This window comes from Stegostoma tigrinum, chromosome 19, assembly GCF_030684315.1.
Source record: "Stegostoma tigrinum isolate sSteTig4 chromosome 19, sSteTig4.hap1, whole genome shotgun sequence".
Lineage (NCBI taxonomy): Eukaryota > Metazoa > Chordata > Chondrichthyes > Orectolobiformes > Stegostomatidae > Stegostoma > Stegostoma tigrinum.
Window position 1 is genome coordinate 28,481,190 of NC_081372.1, and position 18,644 is coordinate 28,499,833.

Below are 18,644 nucleotides of genomic sequence, written 5' to 3' on the forward strand. Positions count from 1 at the left end.
ACACAATACAAGTTGTTCCCAGCAATGCACACTCAACCAAACATCATCTGTGGCTGGAGTACTATCAACTTAGTGAAAAACATCCTTTGGTCTGCCTATAATAAGACCACAAGATATAGGAGTGTAGTTTGGCCCATTGAGTCTGCTCCATCATTCGATCATGACTGATATTTTTCTCAACCACATTCTCCTGCCTTCTCCCTGCAATCCCGTCACCAATTAAGAACCTAACGACCTCTGTCTTAAATACACCCAATGACTTGGCCTCCACAGCCTTCTGCAGCAATGAGATCCACTGATTTACCACCCTCTGACTGAAGAAATTCCTGTTCATGTTTCTTCTAAAGGGTCATCTCTTCATTCTGGGGCTGTCCCTTCAGGATCTAGCCCTTCTCACTAATGGGGACATCTTCTCCAAGTCTACTCTATCCAGGCCTCTCAGTATTAAAAGTTTCAATGAGATTTCTAAACTCCATATCAAGTACAGACCCAGAGTCCTCAACTGTTCCCCATATGACAAACCCTTCATTCCCAGGATAATTCTTGTGAACCTCCTCTGGATCCCTCCAAGGTCAGCACACCCTTCCTTAGATAGAGCCCAAAACTGCTCACAATGTTCCAATGCATTTTAACTGAAACTTTATACAGCCTCAGCAGCACATCCTTGCTCTTGTATTCTAGCCATCTCAGATTTACTGGTCTTCCAGTGCCAGAAGCTGGCCTTGATTGAGTATTAGATATTGGTACATTCCAAGATCTTGGACTACATGCTGAGGTGACATGTTAAAGCTTGGACAAGCTACCACAGAGGCTGAATGGGAAATATTGTTGTTGAAAGCTTTTCAGCAAGAATACAATTAGGGGCTGGAAACTGTAGAATCCCCTCAGGCAATCTGCCAGACAAAGAATGCACATTGTAAAACAAGAGTATTGAAAATGTTCTGAGGCATGTTGTAGTGTAGCATTGTAGATCGAGGAAAATTCTACATCTTTTGAACTTCTTGTAATTTTCAATTTGAATTGTTTTCCTTGGACCTTAGGCTGTATACATGACATGAAGTGCTTCTCGTAAGTATTAAGACGGTTTCACATTGAAAAGGTATGGGGAGCAAGTTGAATATTATTGTAAATTCTGCCAGATTCACAGTGAAATGGTTTTGTGACTTACAATAATATATAATTATATTTACAACTTTTAGGAATAAAATAAAATAATGTAATTTTCACTCAGCTGAAATAATTCTAGGAGCAATTGAAACAGTTGTGAGAGTATAATTAAATGCATTAATTAACCGGACTGGTTGGATTCTTATGGTGCAGAGATAGTGTCCCTACCTTGGGACCAGAAGGTCCTACCTGCTGCAGAGGCGTATCATAACATGTCAGAACAGGTTGATTGAAAAAAAGAACAGATTAATGAGAAAATTGAAGGTATCTTAACATTCATAGAACCATAGTCCTAAAACCCAGCACTAATATCTTTCAGATTTCTAACATGGAAAAAAATTTAAAAACTATTGAGGATGAAAATAAAGTGATTGAAGAGCAAAATGAAGCCTTATTCAAAGAGCTGGCTGGGTTGAGTCAGGCACTGATACGTAGCCTTGCTGATATAAAACTGCCTCAAATGGTAAGCAAACTTGTTCTGCATTATATTCTCTCAATATCTGCTTCTGTCAAGGTCTTTCATTGCTGAGTATTATTCTGATGATATTGCAGATAATTGTATACATTTGTGCTGCTGATGCAGTGTTTCTCCTGCTGTGAGCACATATTGGGAATTGTAAGATAGAATTGAATGGGCCAGGAAAGATTTTCTGCCTGTAAGACTATTCATAAAGTGTACAATTTATGAAAAATTGCCTGCTATTTTGCCTCTTCATGCTTTCAGTAATGAGTCAAAATTCTGTTCCATAATTCCACAAGAAATGTTTTGAACTGATGAAGGGAATCATTGGACAGCATTAAAAATTTAACCTGATTGATTGTATTTATGAGTTATGATTTGAGAATATAATTAATACTCCTTGGAACTCAACGTAACCTTTTTCTTAATCTTGTGCATATAGCCACAATTCAAATTGCAAACAAGATAAAATGCCTGCTAGGCTGATTTCACAACTGTTCCATGCACTTATATCTTCAATAAGATGCCTGTTTATTTTCCCTGTTACTCATTTTGCAATTCACTTGTATATCATTAAATCTGTGAAACATATTGGCTGCACTTAACAGCCAAGGTTTCAGAATGCAAATCGTGTCACTTTTCCCCATTAATATAGTCACCAGCCTCAGCAGACGTACACCTGGAAGTCAGTGGACAAAGACCAAAATAAAATGTAATGTTTATCATCAGGAGCCTACAATTAAAATGTTTGCCACAGTCAAACATCATGCTTACGTATTTTGCGTGGAAATTTCAAGTTTTGAACCAGCTGCATCAAGGCTTTGCTTGGTCGCAATCTCTTTTACACAAAACCATGACAAAGTGGATGGGGTATATCTTTCAATTCCTTATCCATAAGAAACAATTGTAAGCTGGGAGTCTTGTGTCTCAGTCTGTAACACCCTTACCTTTGAGCCAGACTGTTCTGGATTTGTTGGCCTCGTGCAGATAAACATGTGCTAGTTGAGGTTGCCATGAAGGATTCTCCTTCTCAAACTCACCACTCACCTGAGGCGTGTTGACCTTCAAACTAAAGCACCACCTATTGTCACTCTCTGATGAGAGCAGCCCTATTGAAGTATGGTATATTGGAGTTGATTCCCAGTGTGAAAGAAATGGAGTCTTAGTAGCAGGACCTTGCCGTAAAGCAAACCACCAGATCCAAATATGGCTCATCCTATGTCAGATATGATCAACTAACATTGTGATGACTCCACATAACATGACAAAAGCAAAAAGAAATTTAGGAAAGAGGGATCCAGAAGAAACAACTGCACACATACATAGATATAGGAAGTCGTAGAAAATTATATCAGGTTGGAATCTCTCTGCTGTATTTCACTTTAAGTGGTTAAAAGGAGAGGAGAGCACCCTGATAAATCAATGAATAAATAATGTCTAAGTTGCTGAGATTGTAAGAAGCCATTTCAAAGGTCATTTAGAACTGAGACTTGAATTTCCCAGCCATGTAGGCTGCATTCCAGTCTGCCAGCAACTCTCCAGGGTCACTGAGGAAGATGCACAGTGAAGAGAGCTTCAGTGAAACCGACAAGCTGTAAAAGTTTTTACAAGTTACTCTGAAGAGCTCCAGCTCTTGCTGTTGAACAACTACTGTTCAATACACTTCTTCTATCAGAGAGTGCTATCTTGGCTGACAGGTGATTGCTAACTTCCTAAAAGCACATCACCTTTCGAGTGGACACTTATCTCCAGCAGCCCTTCTCTGCTGCCAGTCTTCAAGATGGCGAGGAAGCAGTTAGACAGTTCCAACTTTGCTGAATGCCAAGGATAGAGACTGCACCACTGCTTCAATGCTTCATCACATAGGAGCAACACCAGCAGCACTGGCTGCAATCTCTGAGCCAGGGTGCCTCTTCAAATGACACATGGATGGATACTGAAATCCACCCAGAAGGAAGCCAGACCTCACTTCAAGGGGCCATACCTCTACAATTAAGACTGTCATGGTAGGAGGCTACTGAACAATCTAGGAATCTTTAACCAAAATAAATAAACGGGCAAATGATACTTCAAGTAGAAAGGCTATTTTAACATTAAATAGTTGATACTACAAAGAAATGTCCCACAAAATCACAGGGGCTCACATCATTCCCCATTCATTCAAATATGTTGGCACTACATTTAATCACGCAATATTTCCAACTGAAATGCCTGTAAAACATGGGATCTTTCACTTTCCACTCAATGGATTTGGTGCTCAAGTTGTTTTCACCAGCAGCTGTAATCTATCCACCATGTCCAGATAGTTAATAGTGACAAGGTTGCGCACCTACAAACATCTTCTGTCTCAAGTCTCAACAGTCTCAATGACATAGTTTTCCCTCATTATTTTTCAACCAACAAGCACACCCCATTGGCCATCTGGATCCCTGATAAACTCAGCCACGAACTGATCATACCATTTTCAGGATTCAGTTACTTTATCAGTTTAGTTGTAGTTTCTAATTACTGTAAAACAGGGGAATGAGGTTTTTCATTGAGTTTTCTTAGGGATTTTCCTGCACTTCTTGCATAACTTCTGTGTTTCCCATTCTGCTTGGATTTGTTTTTTTCTTTATGTCCACGTCTTTCTGCCGCTTACATTCTGCTTCCAGCTCTCCATTGTGTCTGACCACACAGCTTTGATGTTTTGTTGGTACTGCTTCAAGATCAAGGCTCACCAAGTCACAGGAACCACAATTCCTTATACTAACAAAATGTAACTGACCTGTTAAAATTGAAGCAATCTCTTCAAATTCCTTATAAATATTTTTAAAGCGATTACAGATTCTCCAAACATCCTAAAGATATTTAAAAACATCTTTACTGTGACTAGATCAAAGGTCATTGCACCAACTATATCAGCAGTTTCCTTTAAAAGGATCATCTTAAGACCATAAGATATAGGAGTGGAAGTAAGGCCATTCAGCCCATCGAATCCACTCCGCCATTTAATCATGGCTGATGGGCATTTCAGCTCCACTTTCCTGCACTCTCCCCATAGCCCTTGATTCCTTGTGAGATCAAGAATTTATCAGTATCTGCCTTGAAGACATTTAACATCCCGGCCTCCACTGCGCTCCGTGGCAATGAATTTCACAGGCCCACCACTCTTTGGCTGAAGAAATGTCTCCTTATTTCCATTTTAAATTGACCCCCTCTAATTCTAAGGCTGTGCCCACAGGTCCTAGTCTCCCTGCCTAACGGAAACAACTTCCCAGCGTCCACCCTTTCTAAGCCATACATTATCTTGTAAGTTTGTATTAGATCTCTCCTCAACCTTCTTACCATATAACAGGTGCCCATACATTTTCCCTCCACTCACTATGTGCCTCTGCTTCTCACTATGTTGTGTACTGTCTTGTCCTGAGAGAGAGGAAGCATAGAATAATGAGTGCAGATAACAGCTGGTGTGTTGAACAGTGAAATTTGTAAAGAGTAGCTGGGAGACATGGATGTGAAACTCCAATAGACTGAGATTGAGTCCAAATTAATGGTGCTTAGAGTTGGTGTGAGGTAACTGTAGGGAGGAGAATAAATGGAGCTTCAAGGTGTGTTGACCTACCTAAGGAATGCTGTGGAGGTGAATCTTGGGTATGTCAGAGTGTGCAGATTAGTATCCGAAAGTTGTCATGCCCTCCTACTGGATCCTCTTTGATACTTCACATCAGAGGGATGGCATTTCAACCATTGACTGTGTTCGTTACTTCTATCCATACCTTCTTTGTTACTAAGATTGCCCTCTTCCTACAGTCCTTGAGTGTGCTCATCATATTGCAGTCTCTCAAATATCTGAGCTGGGAACCAAAGTGAGAGTGAGAGGCCCAGCCTTTCTAATTCTCCTGTCCATTGTTGGAGATTGCAGCATTTTTGTTGTCCATTACAGCTTCTATTTTATTTTGATTTTAGGTTTTCACTTTAAGATTCAGTGTCATTTCTATTGAATTCTAAATGTAATTAATTTTAATAATTTATTTTCAATAATATTCAATGTTATTTATTTGGATAAATCATTATTTTTCAACCAACAAGCACACCCCATTGGCCATCTGGATCCCTGATAAACTCAGCCACGAACTGATCATACCATTTTCAGGATTCAGTTACTTTATCAGTTTAGTTGTAGTTTCTAATTACTGTAAAACAGGGGAATGAGGTTTTTCATTGAGTTTTCTTAGGGATTTTCCTGCACTTCTTGCATAACTTCTGTGTTTCCCATTCTGCTTGGATTTGTTTTTTTCTTTATGTCCACGTCTTTCTGCCGCTTACATTCTGCTTCCAGCTCTCCATTGTGTCTGACCACACAGCTTTGATGTTTTGTTGGTACTGCTTCAAGATCAAGGCTCACCAAGTCACAGGAACCACAATTCCTTATACTAACAAAATGTAACTGACCTGTTAAAATTGAAGCAATCTCTTCAAATTCCTTATAAATATTTTTAAAGCGATTACAGATTCTCCAAACATCCTAAAGATATTTAAAAACATCTTTACTGTGACTAGATCAAAGGTCATTGCACCAACTATATCAGCAGTTTCCTTTAAAAGGATCATCTTAAGACCATAAGATATAGGAGTGGAAGTAAGGCCATTCAGCCCATCGAATCCACTCCGCCATTTAATCATGGCTGATGGGCATTTCAGCTCCACTTTCCTGCACTCTCCCCATAGCCCTTGATTCCTTGTGAGATCAAGAATTTATCAGTATCTGCCTTGAAGACATTTAACATCCCGGCCTCCACTGCGCTCCGTGGCAATGAATTTCACAGGCCCACCACTCTTTGGCTGAAGAAATGTCTCCTTATTTCCATTTTAAATTGACCCCCTCTAATTCTAAGGCTGTGCCCACAGGTCCTAGTCTCCCTGCCTAACGGAAACAACTTCCCAGCGTCCACCCTTTCTAAGCCATACATTATCTTGTAAGTTTGTATTAGATCTCTCCTCAACCTTCTTACCATATAACAGGTGCCCATACATTTTCCCTCCACTCACTATGTGCCTCTGCTTCTCACTATGTTGTGTACTGTCTTGTCCTGAGAGAGAGGAAGCATAGAATAATGAGTGCAGATAACAGCTGGTGTGTTGAACAGTGAAATTTGTAAAGAGTAGCTGGGAGACATGGATGTGAAACTCCAATAGACTGAGATTGAGTCCAAATTAATGGTGCTTAGAGTTGGTGTGAGGTAACTGTAGGGAGGAGAATAAATGGAGCTTCAAGGTGTGTTGACCTACCTAAGGAATGCTGTGGAGGTGAATCTTGGGTATGTCAGAGTGTGCAGATTAGTATCCGAAAGTTGTCATGCCCTCCTACTGGATCCTCTTTGATACTTCACATCAGAGGGATGGCATTTCAACCATTGACTGTGTTCGTTACTTCTATCCATACCTTCTTTGTTACTAAGATTGCCCTCTTCCTACAGTCCTTGAGTGTGCTCATCATATTGCAGTCTCTCAAATATCTGAGCTGGGAACCAAAGTGAGAGTGAGAGGCCCAGCCTTTCTAATTCTCCTGTCCATTGTTGGAGATTGCAGCATTTTTGTTGTCCATTACAGCTTCTATTTTATTTTGATTTTAGGTTTTCACTTTAAGATTCAGTGTCATTTCTATTGAATTCTAAATGTAATTAATTTTAATAATTTATTTTCAATAATATTCAATGTTATTTATTTGGATAAATCTGGGTACAAAAACAAAGTTGCTGGAAAAGCTAAGCAGGTCAGGCAGCTGTTGTGAAAGAAAAAACAGAGAAGGATCACCGGACATGAAACATTAACTCTGTTTTATCCTTGAAAAATGCTGCCAGACCTGCTCAGCATTTCTAGCAACTTTGTTTTTGTTCCTGATTCACAGCATCCGCAGTTCTTTCGTTTTTTATTTAGTACTTAAATGTGGGTAAATGAGTAAGAGGGTAAGGAACAAGGTGGCTATGGAGGAGTGGGATAGGGGTAGGGAGTAGATTACTCGTGAGTCAATGTTCAATTTAATACTGACCAAGAATGTACAGTAGGTTTTAATTCCTCTAAATGTCTGTGGGTAGCTATTGACCTAAGTGAGTTGGAACCATTCCTCTCACTCTAACTCAGAGTTGGGATTTTTTTAGTGGTTTCCCCACATAAAGTAATTGTCCAGTGGAAGTTTTAGTTTCCTTAGTAGAATTAGCTACCTTGCAAACTCAGCTTGATGGAAACACGCATCTTATTGTCTAAGTTGCTGTAATGATTATCTCCCCATCGGAAGATCTGAGGCATGTCTGAATTGAACTAGGAGGAGCAGTAGCGTTCACCTGACTTCAAAGTATTTACAATTGCCCACCATCAACTAAATCCTCAGTCCTCGCATATTGCACAAAATTGAACTGATGAGATTATTCATCCAACTTTGATTTTGGCCTTTAAATTGGGCTGCCATTATTAGTACCCAGCTGCTTATGGCTTTGAAATTAGCCATAACTGACCTCTACCTTTTGTGTTAGCTTATATCATTTAAAAGAACTAGCTATGAATCCTGAATGAATGACCTATGATAGAGCTCTAGAATGTGGTGTATGCTGTCTGTTCCTATAAATGTGATATTCAGATTATGCTGGGTACAGTGGCTGCCTTTGCCTTCTCATTGTAAGATGAGAATGATGTATTTGTTGAAATGTTGCAAGCTATTGTGAGAAGAGGATAATTAGCCATTTTGCTTGCTGGAAAAGTAAATCAGTTTATGTTATATCAATCAAAGGTAGACATTAGATTGTAAGGGTGAGAAAATGATGTAAGCTCATGTCCGCAGGTACAATTGAATTTTCAATTAAACTTTCTTTACATTTGATGTGACAGTTCATGTGACAGTCCTGATAATAGAACATAGAACAGTACAGCACAGAACAGGCCCTTCAGCCCACAATGTTGTGCCGACCATTGATCCTCATGTATGCACCCTCAAATTTCTGTGACCATATACATGTCCAGCAGTCTCTTAAATGACCCCAATGACCTTGCTTCCACAAATGCTGCTGGCAACGCATTCCATGCTCTCACAACTCTCTGCGTAAAGAACCTGCCTCTGACATCCCCTCTATACTTTCCACCGACCAGCTTAAAACTATGACCCCTCGTGCTAGCCATTTCTGCCCTGGGAAATAGTCTCTGGCTGTCAACTCTATCTATGCCTCTCATTATCTTGTATACCTCAATTAGGTCCCCTCTCCTCCTCCTTTTCTCCAATGAAAAGAGACCGAGCTCAGTCAACCTCTCTTCATAAGATAAGCCCTCCAGTCCAGGCAGCATCCTGGTAAACCTCCTCTGAACCCTCTCCAAAGCATCCACATCTTCCCTATAATAGGGTGACCAGAACTGGACGCAGTATTCCAAGTGCGGTCTAACCAAAGTTTTATAGAGCTGCAACAAGATCTCATGACTCTTAAACTCAATCCCCCTGTTAATGAAAGCCAAAACACCATATGCTTTCTTAACAACCCTGTCCACTTGGGTGGCCATTTTAAGGGATCTATGTATCTGCACACCAAGATCCCTCTGTTCCTCCACGCTGCCAAGAATCCTATCCTTAGTCCTGTACTCAGCTTTCAAATTCGACCTTCCAAAATGCATCACCTCGCATTTATCCAGGTTGAACTCCATCTGCCACCTCTCAGCCCATCTCTGCATCCTGTCAATGTCCCGCTGCAGCCTACAACAGCCCTCTACACTGTCAATGACACCTCCGACCTTTGTGTCGTCTGCAAACTTGCTGACCCATCCTTCAATTCCCTCGTCCAAGTCATTAATAAAAATTACAAACAGTAGAGGCCCAAGGACAGAGCCCTGTGGAACTCCACAGCTTTATTATACAGGTTCTGTTGAAACTAGTAGGGTAAATGCAGAGAAATGTAGAGTATAATATATATCATGGAAGCGAATCATGTTTGACATTACAAGATCCAGTTGGTGGTTCATCCAGCAGTAATTATTGTGAACTGCAAATTTTCCCATTTTATGTGCTGCCTTGGGTTAACTATAATTTATCGGGAATGGACTTTAATTTCCAGAGTGTAGATTACTCAATTCAGGATTAGTAACCAGTCTTTTGAAATCAAGACGTTCAAATCTCTTTACTGTCGACAGTGATGTGTGAAATAAATGTGTTGAGTGTACTGTGCCATTGCAAATCCGAAGCTCATTCAAAATAAATTTTAGTTCATGCAGCCATAGAGTCTTAGAAATCTAAAGAAAGGAAACAAGCCCTTTGGCCCAACTTGCCTATGCCACCCAGTTTTTTACAATTAAACTAGTCCCATTTTCCTGCATTTGGACCATATCCCTCCATACCTATCCCATCCAAGTATCTGTCTAAATGGTTCTTAAATGAAAAAATTGTACTCACTTCCACCACTACATCCGGTAGCCCATTCCAGACATTCACCATCCGCTGCATGGAAAAAATTGCCCCCCGGACCCTTTTGTAACTCTTCGCTCTCACCTTAAACTTAGGTTGTCTTGTTTTGGACTCCCCTACCCTGGAGTAAGCTGTTGACTATTTACTTTATGTGTGCCTGTCACGATTTTATGGACTTCTAGAACTTCATCCCTCAGTCTTCTACGTTGCATGGAAAGAATTCCTAGCCTGTCCAATCTCTCCTTATAACTCAAACCGTCCAGTCCAGATAGCATTCCAGTAAATATTTTCCGCACTCTTTCTAGTTTAATAATATCCTTTCTATAGTAGGGTGACCCGACCTACATGCAGTACTCCTAATGTGCCCTTACCAACACCTTGTACATCTTCAACAAGACGTCCCAACTACTATACTCAGTGCTCTGACCAATGAAGGCAAGCATGCCGAAAGCCTTCTTCACCACTCAGTCTTCCTGTCACTCCGCTTTCAAGGAACTATGAAACTGTACCCCTTGATCTCTTTGTTCTATAACACTCCCCAAGGCCCTACCATTGACTGTGTAAGTCCTGCTCTGGTTTGACCCACCAAAATGCAACATCTTGCATTTATTTAAATTAAACTCCAATGCCAATTCTAAGCTCACTGGTCCAGCTGGTCAAGGTCTCGCTGCATTCCCAGATAACTTTCTTCACTGTCCACTATACCACCAATCTTGACTACATCTGCAACCTAACCTTACCATCTAAATTCTCATCCAATGACAAATAACAGTGGATCCAGCACACCACTGGTCACAGGCCTCCAGTTGGAAAACAACCCTCTACCACCGCCATCTGCTACCGTCAAGTCAATTTTGTACCCAATCACTAGCTCTCTCTGGATTCTGTCAGGTTTACTCATACTCAACAACCTACCATGTGTTATCTTGTCAAAGACCTTGCAAAAGTCTATGTAGACAATGCCTACCTCACTGCCCTCATCTAATTCCTTGGTCACCGCTTCAAAAATCCCAGTCGAATTTGTGAGATATGATTTCCCACACACAAAGCCTTGCTGACTATTCCAAATGAGACTTTTCCTCTCCAAATTCCTGTGGATCCTGTTTCTCAGAATCCCCAGTAACAACTTACTCACCACAAACAGAAGGCTTCTACATCGGGGAAACCAAGCGGAGGCTTGGGGGCCGCTTTGCAGAACACCTCCGCTCGGTTCACAACAAACAACTGCACCTCCCAGTCGCGAACCATTTTAACTCCCCCTCCCATTCCTCAGACGACATGTCCATCATGGGCCTCCTGCAGTGCCACAATGATGCCACCTGAAGGTTGCAAGAACAGCAACTCATATTCAGCTTGGGAACCCTGCAGCCCAATGGTATCAATGTGGACTTCACAAGCTTCAAAATCTCCCCTTCCCCCACTGCATCCCAAAACCAGCCCAGCTTGTTCCCTCCCCCCACTGCATCCCAAAACCAGCCCAGCCTGTCTCCACTTCCCTAACCTGTTCTTCCTCTCACCCATCCCTTCCACTCACCTCAAGCCACACCTCCATTTCCTACCTACTACCTCATCCTGCCTCCTGGACCTGTCCGTCTTCCCTGGACTGACCTATCCCCTCCCTACCTCTCCACCTAAGTGTGAAGCTGGATGAACACAGCAGATGAAGGGTCTAGGCCCGAAACTTCAGCTTTTGTGCTCCTGAGATGCTGCTTGGCCTGCTGTGTTCATCCAGCTTCACACTTTGTAATCTTGGATTCTCCAGCATCTGCAGTTTCCATTATCACAAACATTAGGCTTATTGGCCTTTAGTTTCCAGGCTTTTCCCTGCAGCCTTTGTTAAATAATGGCACAACATTAGTCACTTTCCAGTCTATAGGCACTTCATCTGTGGCTGAAGTGCCTGAGGTAACATAGCAGTAACATTCGGAAACTTTGCTTGTATTTAACACTTTCATGTTAGAATTGATAAAATGCACTGTTCATTTTAAAGAGTATATCCTTGAAATTCTACAAGCTCAGCAAAAAACAGACCTAACTAAATATATTCTAAATACTCCTGTGCATTTAAAATTTCATAGAGAATTTAATTTGTATTTCATTCTCCTAAATTATGTAAACCAATATCACTTTTGCCTGAATGTATATTTATTGCAGATATTTTGACTTTGTCTTGTTCTTAATTTACAGCATGGGGCTGTCAGTCATATGTTGTCTTTAAAATGTGTCATTTTTAGCCACATTTGAGGGAATTCAGCTATTCAGATACAGGACCATTAGTATTGTAGAAAACAGATATTTGTAGCATCAGCCCACTGTTTTGGTAATGATGTCAATCAACTCCCTTGTTAATATCTAATTCTGTAATTGGAGGCTAAATGTTTAGGAGTTAAAGGGAACAAGGCAAATAGGTGTTATGAACTAAATAGTCAATTTAAATGTATCACTGGCTGGCACATTTGAAGTTTCTTGTGACACATGAACATCATGGGGCTGGGAGTGCATTACCTCCTCCTCCACATTTTGACTGGATCCGCCAGATTTTGTTTTAAGTTATAGTACCCTAATGGGCTATTCTAGTTTCTTTGATTCGGTTCAGCTTGGATTTTAGTTTTGCAAAAAAGAATATTCAGCTGTATGTTAAGGAGTAATTCAGGAACTCGTAAATACCTGAATTAAGCAGAATAGCTCTGAATCACCAGTCTCGCAGAGGTGAATATTAATATGATCCTAATAAATCAGACCAGATCCTCATAAAAGGAAGACAGTACAACTCAGGAAGAAGTTGACCAGTTGAGAAGTTTAACTAAGTTCTGCACATTAACTAAACTCGATGTATTAAAATGATGCTTCATCTTGAGATATGCGACAGGTGGAGAGTGCTGAAGATGAATTTGACACTAAAGTGGCATGGATGAGTTGGACCAAAGGGTCTGTTTCTGTGCTGTACATCTCTATGACTCTAAATTAAGTTAACAACAGTGCTGACTCAGATTTTCAACCTTGGATGACCCAGAAAGAATGAAATCGGTATTTTGGTGGTGCCAGACAGACTCATCTTACCAATTCTGTTTTTTTGAGTACAGCAGTATTTATTATATTTGTAGTGGGAAGAAATGACAAGTTTTGTCTTTTTGCTTAGGAATCGAAAAGATTAAAAAGAGTAGTTAAAACCACCTTAGCTGCAGACACACCTGCACTGGTAGAGGTTGTAGATATGGCTATACAACCACTTAATACTCGAAAGAAGCTCCTACATAAGGTTGAAGAAAGGAAAAAGTGTACCTGTAGGATGCTGTATTGATAATTATTTATCTCTGGGACAACATCGACTTGGTAAGGAATATTGGCAAATAAGGATCGAGCACTGAATATGAAAGAAACGTTAGAAATGAAATTTCAAAAGTAAAGTGTATTGAAGCAAGTGTTCAGATATCAGATTAGATTGATTTACAAAAATTGTTGGATGCCCTCAAACATGGTGTCATAAGTTATATCAAGAGAACAAAAAATATTCATGTTATAATCTTACTGAATTTTTTTTAAAGATGGTTTGGAGTACAGGGTTTGTTAGTTGCATTATTATATAAACTGTAATAACATATTATCATTTTGTATATTTTCTCTTTACATAAAGAGAGGAATCTATTAGGATCCAATTCTTTTAATAGGATGCTAAATACTAAGAGTTAAAGATGATGAGGCAAACATGTGTTGTGTACTAATTAGTTAATGTATTCCAATGTCGAAGAGTCTTGTGGTGCCAGGATAGTGTCCCTACCTGTAAACTAGGAGTCCTGGGTTCTAGTTCTACCTGCTTCTAAAGTATGTTGTAATGTCTCTGAGCATGTTAATTAAAAAATTTTGAGCCTATGGTAGAGTGGGTAGTATCTCTTTTTCCCTAGGTTTGGTGGATTTTGAACCCAGATCTTCTGGCCCAGAAGTGTGTCACAAAATATAAATATAAGCAATAGGGCCAGGAGTGGACTGTTTGGCTTCCCAAGCCTGCCATGCCATCCAACGGCCATGATGATTTGTTCCAGGTCTCAACTCTTCTTTCATACCAGCTGAACAAAGCAGTGAATTTGATATTTCAAAAATCTATCTACTTCTTCTTTAAATACTTTCAGTAATCTACTTTCTCTAACTTATAGGAACAAGGATAGGCTATTCAGCCCGTTGATCCTGTTCGACTGTCATTCATTGAGATCATGGATGGTTTGTGGTCAAAGTTCATATACCTGTCTTTGGCCAATAACTTTAATGCCGCTGCTTAACAAACATTTATCTCAGATTAAAAAATTAACAACTAATTTAACATCAGTTGCCATTTGTGAAAAAGTGTTCCCAAGGTCTACCATCCTTTGTTTTTAAAAGTGCTTCCTAATATCTCTCCTGAATGGTCTGACTCTGATTTTTAGACTGTGCCCTCTAGTTCCAGAATCCCCAACTATTGGAAATAGTTTACCTTTCTCTAACCTGTCTTTTCCTGTTAATATCTTGAAGACTTTGATCAGATCGTAACTTAGCCCTCGAAGTCCAAGTAACACTCTTGTAAACCTACATTGTATATGCTTTTGGGCCGGTATATCCTTCCTAAGGTGTGGTGCCTAGTTGTCTAAACAAGTTGATCAAAATAACTTTTCGAAAGTATATAAAAGAAAGTCAGTCATGAAGTGACTGAGTTTTAGTGTGTGGTTGGAGGAAATAAAACTCTGACTGAAAGTGTGTGTCAGATCTTAATCTAACTTGTAGTCGCACCCCTAACCTTCTCCAGTTCGTGCTAAGTGCCCTTATTCACAACATTGACCAATTTCACTACATTGTAAACACAATATGAGAAGACACTATCATTTAACTTTGTTTTGAAGTGTTACGTTATACCTAAGTTTTATTGCATCATTTCCCCTAGTTTAAAAAAAACAGTACACTTACATTTATGAAGGCTTCATGGTGCTGAGAAACCATAAGATATATTCCTACTTTGTAAGGTCACTGTGATAACATTCAGTTCTGTAAAACTCAAAATTTTGCTTATTTCAGAAATTGACATTTCTTGACTTTTTTTTCCTACATTCTTCAGCAGGAACCAATCAGCGAACAGAACTTTGATGCCTATGTTAATACCCTCACAGATATGTATACCAATATGGAATGCTACCAGAACCCAGAAAATAAAGCACTACTGGAGAGCATCAAACAAGCTGTAAAGGGCATTCAGGTTTAAAAAAATTGTAAATGAACTGTTCACTTACCCTGTAAATACAGTAAATTTGTGATTGATATTGGTTTAGAAATATTTATAGCAATTACGAACATAGAAATTGCACTTGATTAGAACAAGTTGTCCGTAATCTTATTGTGTAAATTTTAAAATAATGTTTAAAATGAATCTGGAAAGCAAATATGTAAACTATTCTGAATTCTGTATGTTGACTCTACCTATTTATTTAATATTGTTTATTTATTTAGTTTTGTTTTTAATCCAGATAAAACTGAATTTAAAAGAAAAACACAGGCATCTGGAGTGCATGAGGGCAGTGTTATTCCTTATGCTGTTCTAGTACAAGCTTTTAAAAATTTAATTAACACAAGTCAGGTTATTTTTGTATTGTATTATTTATTACTTTATTAATGTGATTTATTCCCTTTTTATGTGGAGTGAGAATATTTTATAACTGACATGTTTTGATAATTTTTTCAGAAACTATTTTGATTTTGTTAATATTTTTTCCTATTCATGAAAATAATTTTCATAACATTTACCACAGCTAAAGCAAAATTATGTATTAACCACTATTTATTTGATATTTAATCAAATTAATTTAAAGAGTCCTTACTGTAATACTTAAGAGCCATTTTTTGTGATTGATGTATATTTATTTTGTAAGTCAATGTGTCTGTTATGTGACATTGAGTTTGAAATCAGCATAGTCTGCGAATTTAAATGTATTGTAGAGTGACGCATTTAGAAGCCTTCCTCATTGAATAATTTGAACAGTTTCAAATAGGGATGTAATGATCAGACATTTTAATATGGGATATTTACAGCATTTTTGCTGCAGCAGCAGGTATACAGACTTTTACAGGGGCTTTATTACATTAATGCTCCACTGGCCAAAATAAACTGGTATAACATCATCAATGGAGTGAACAACTGAACATTTATAGGGCAGGAAGTACAAAAGGAAAGAGCAATCATGGACTTCTGTACAATGTATTGGAGTCCAACTGTAGTTTAACACATTCCAGGTACTAAACTATGTTTGAATTTGTTGAAGTCTCAGGTCATTAAAACTTGAGATCAGGGCATTCGTGGCGCTTTTGCCTCACTGACAGATATGTAATTTATAAGTGATGTTTGTAAATCAGAAATGAAAGCTGAACTTTGTTGCAGTGCTAAGTATTGTAATTATTTACAGAAATAGGCACTGTTCACACACTGTTTTAGTGCAATTTTTGTTGTGATTGTGCATCCAAATATATGTATCTATGTTAAAAGACAGAACTGCTGTTTACTTGTTTAAATACGTACATCTTGTTGTTCCATCTACATAATAAAATAAAACCAAGCTGATAAAAAGAATAATCTTGTGGAACCTCATTTTTATCCAGCTGAGAATTCTGCTCCATATGCAGTTTCAAATATCTTCCGTGATAATTTTATTTCTTTCTTTATTGGTTTATTTCCATGGCATTTCTCAAACTAAGTGAAATGGAAAATGTTTTACAACAAGAATGGGATGTACTAAGGGCTGGATTTTACATCCGTAAATCGAGCAAGCCACCCCGCCATGCAACTTCAAACAGGACATGATAATGACAGGTCAGCAATACAAACCAATCACGCCAGTCTCCAAAATCGCAGAATGCAAGTGAATGTGGAAATCAGAGGAAACAATTTTGAAATTGCTAATTTACCAGCAATTCAGCATTTGAAGGACTCAATCACCTGAAGTTTTTCTTGCTGGCTGCATTTGTCAGACAGCAGCCATGTAAACATGAAGGAATGTTTTCGGGCAGCGATGTCAAGGTGGCACCGAGCGGGTGAGAAAGGGGCTTGCTGCTGGGACCACGGCTGACGCAGCAGCAGAATCCACAAGTTATGATGCCAGCATCTGCACCATCTTTTTAAAAAAAACTTTGAACTTTTGAGAACCTTAATAAGTGTGTAGAGTAGTAAACACAGGCAGATTTAAGCGAGGCATTCACTTGTAGTCATGCTCAAATATATTGCATAATATTAACTATATTTTATAACATTATATATAACCCATAAAATTATATATTGGCTGTATTACCCTTCTGTCAAATGACTCCCAACCTTCATTCCTGATTGGATAAAGAGCCCTCACTCTGCCCCTCTGGTTCTCCTTCCCTCACCTCACTGGGAACATACAATTCAAAACCAAGGTATAGATAACACAGTGTGGAGCTGGAGGAGCTCAGCGGGCCAGGCAGCAGCAGAGGAGCAGCAAAGTTGACCTCTGATGCTGCCTGGCCCGCTGTGTTATCTCAAACTCTAGCGTCGGTAGTTCTTACTATCTCTGCATACCAAGGCATAATTGTGTTTAGCCTCCCTATTAAGGCAAAACATTTAATTGCTAAAAATAACAATAGCCTGAGATTATGTAGAACTTAATTAATGTTGTTGGGGAAAGGTTGAAGATTGACAGATATGCAACTGTAAACTGTAATATTTTGGTATATACTAATAGATCTTCCAAGTCTAAGCTGCAGGTTACTACTACTCCAGAGCTTGATGATGCATCTCTTCCATCTCCTTGTACAGTTGTTACATGGCAGTGACCATAACATTCATACTTGCTGTGCTGGGTCTATCAGTCACACTGGCAATGAACCTGCCTCAGGAACATAGGGAACAGAGAGGTTCTTAGCAATGAAAAGAGCCAAAAGTGTGTCCTCTAAAAACGACTGCTAACATTCTGCTGCATAGATGCAGACATGTTGCATTTTGTCAAGGAGGGCCATGGAATGGCTCACATTGTCATTTTGACATGGGAGTTTATTTCAACACATGGTCCACTTGTCATACCTCAGAGAGTTAGTAGGAGAATGTCAACACTGCACAAGTGCTAATATCCTTCTTCCCCAGCTGCACTTTATCCATGTAAGGCATTGTTGCATATAATAGTCTTCCATTATAATCACTGTTCAGATGGAGAGGTAATTGGTTTCATGCCTCTTTGCACCCTAGGCTCTCTTGCCTTAGCTGTGTATGACGTGGACTGTGAATGCCTCGCTTAAAGCTGCCTGTGATTACTTCTCTACAAAGAGAGGTGGATCTGCAATTTGCAAGGACCAGTCACAGAAGCAACAATGGCTGTGACAAGCAGTTGGATGCCACGTATTGTACACTGCATGCATTTCACCTGCATGATGACATGATTTCTAAATGACTTGAACCTGCTTGATAGATGCAATTGCCCCTTGAAGGGCTTCCAACCCCTCAAAGCTGGCATTTATATTTTTGGCCATCAAGTCGCCAACTCTCACTTGTAGTTCCTGATCCCCATTGCTACAGCTTGGTGGTGCCCGCCATCTTGCTATGTAGTCTCCCTGTTGAGGTGACAGTGGTGG

At 39.4% G+C, this 18,644-nt stretch overlaps 1 protein-coding gene across 12 annotated transcripts in view; it reads left to right on the plus strand.

Annotated features, from left to right (window-relative positions):
- LOC125461456 (myelin transcription factor 1-like) overlaps positions 1–16,611 on the plus strand; it is a 149,924-nt gene extending 133,313 nt beyond the window's left edge. For 8 of the 12 annotated variants that reach the window (XM_048550269.2, XM_048550258.2, XM_048550267.2 and 5 more), the window contains 2 exons: positions 1,487–1,630; positions 13,186–13,379. In XM_048550269.2, the coding sequence (XP_048406226.1) occupies positions 1,487–1,630; positions 13,186–13,347 (306 nt within the window). In that variant the 3' untranslated portion in view covers positions 13,348–13,379. Of the gene's footprint in view, positions 1–1,486; positions 1,631–13,185; positions 13,380–15,126 lie in introns of those variants that run through there. The other 4 variants (XM_048550257.1, XM_048550259.2, XM_048550260.2 and 1 more) reach the window with 4 other exon arrangements.
- The last annotated feature ends 2,033 nt before the right edge of the window (positions 16,612–18,644 follow it).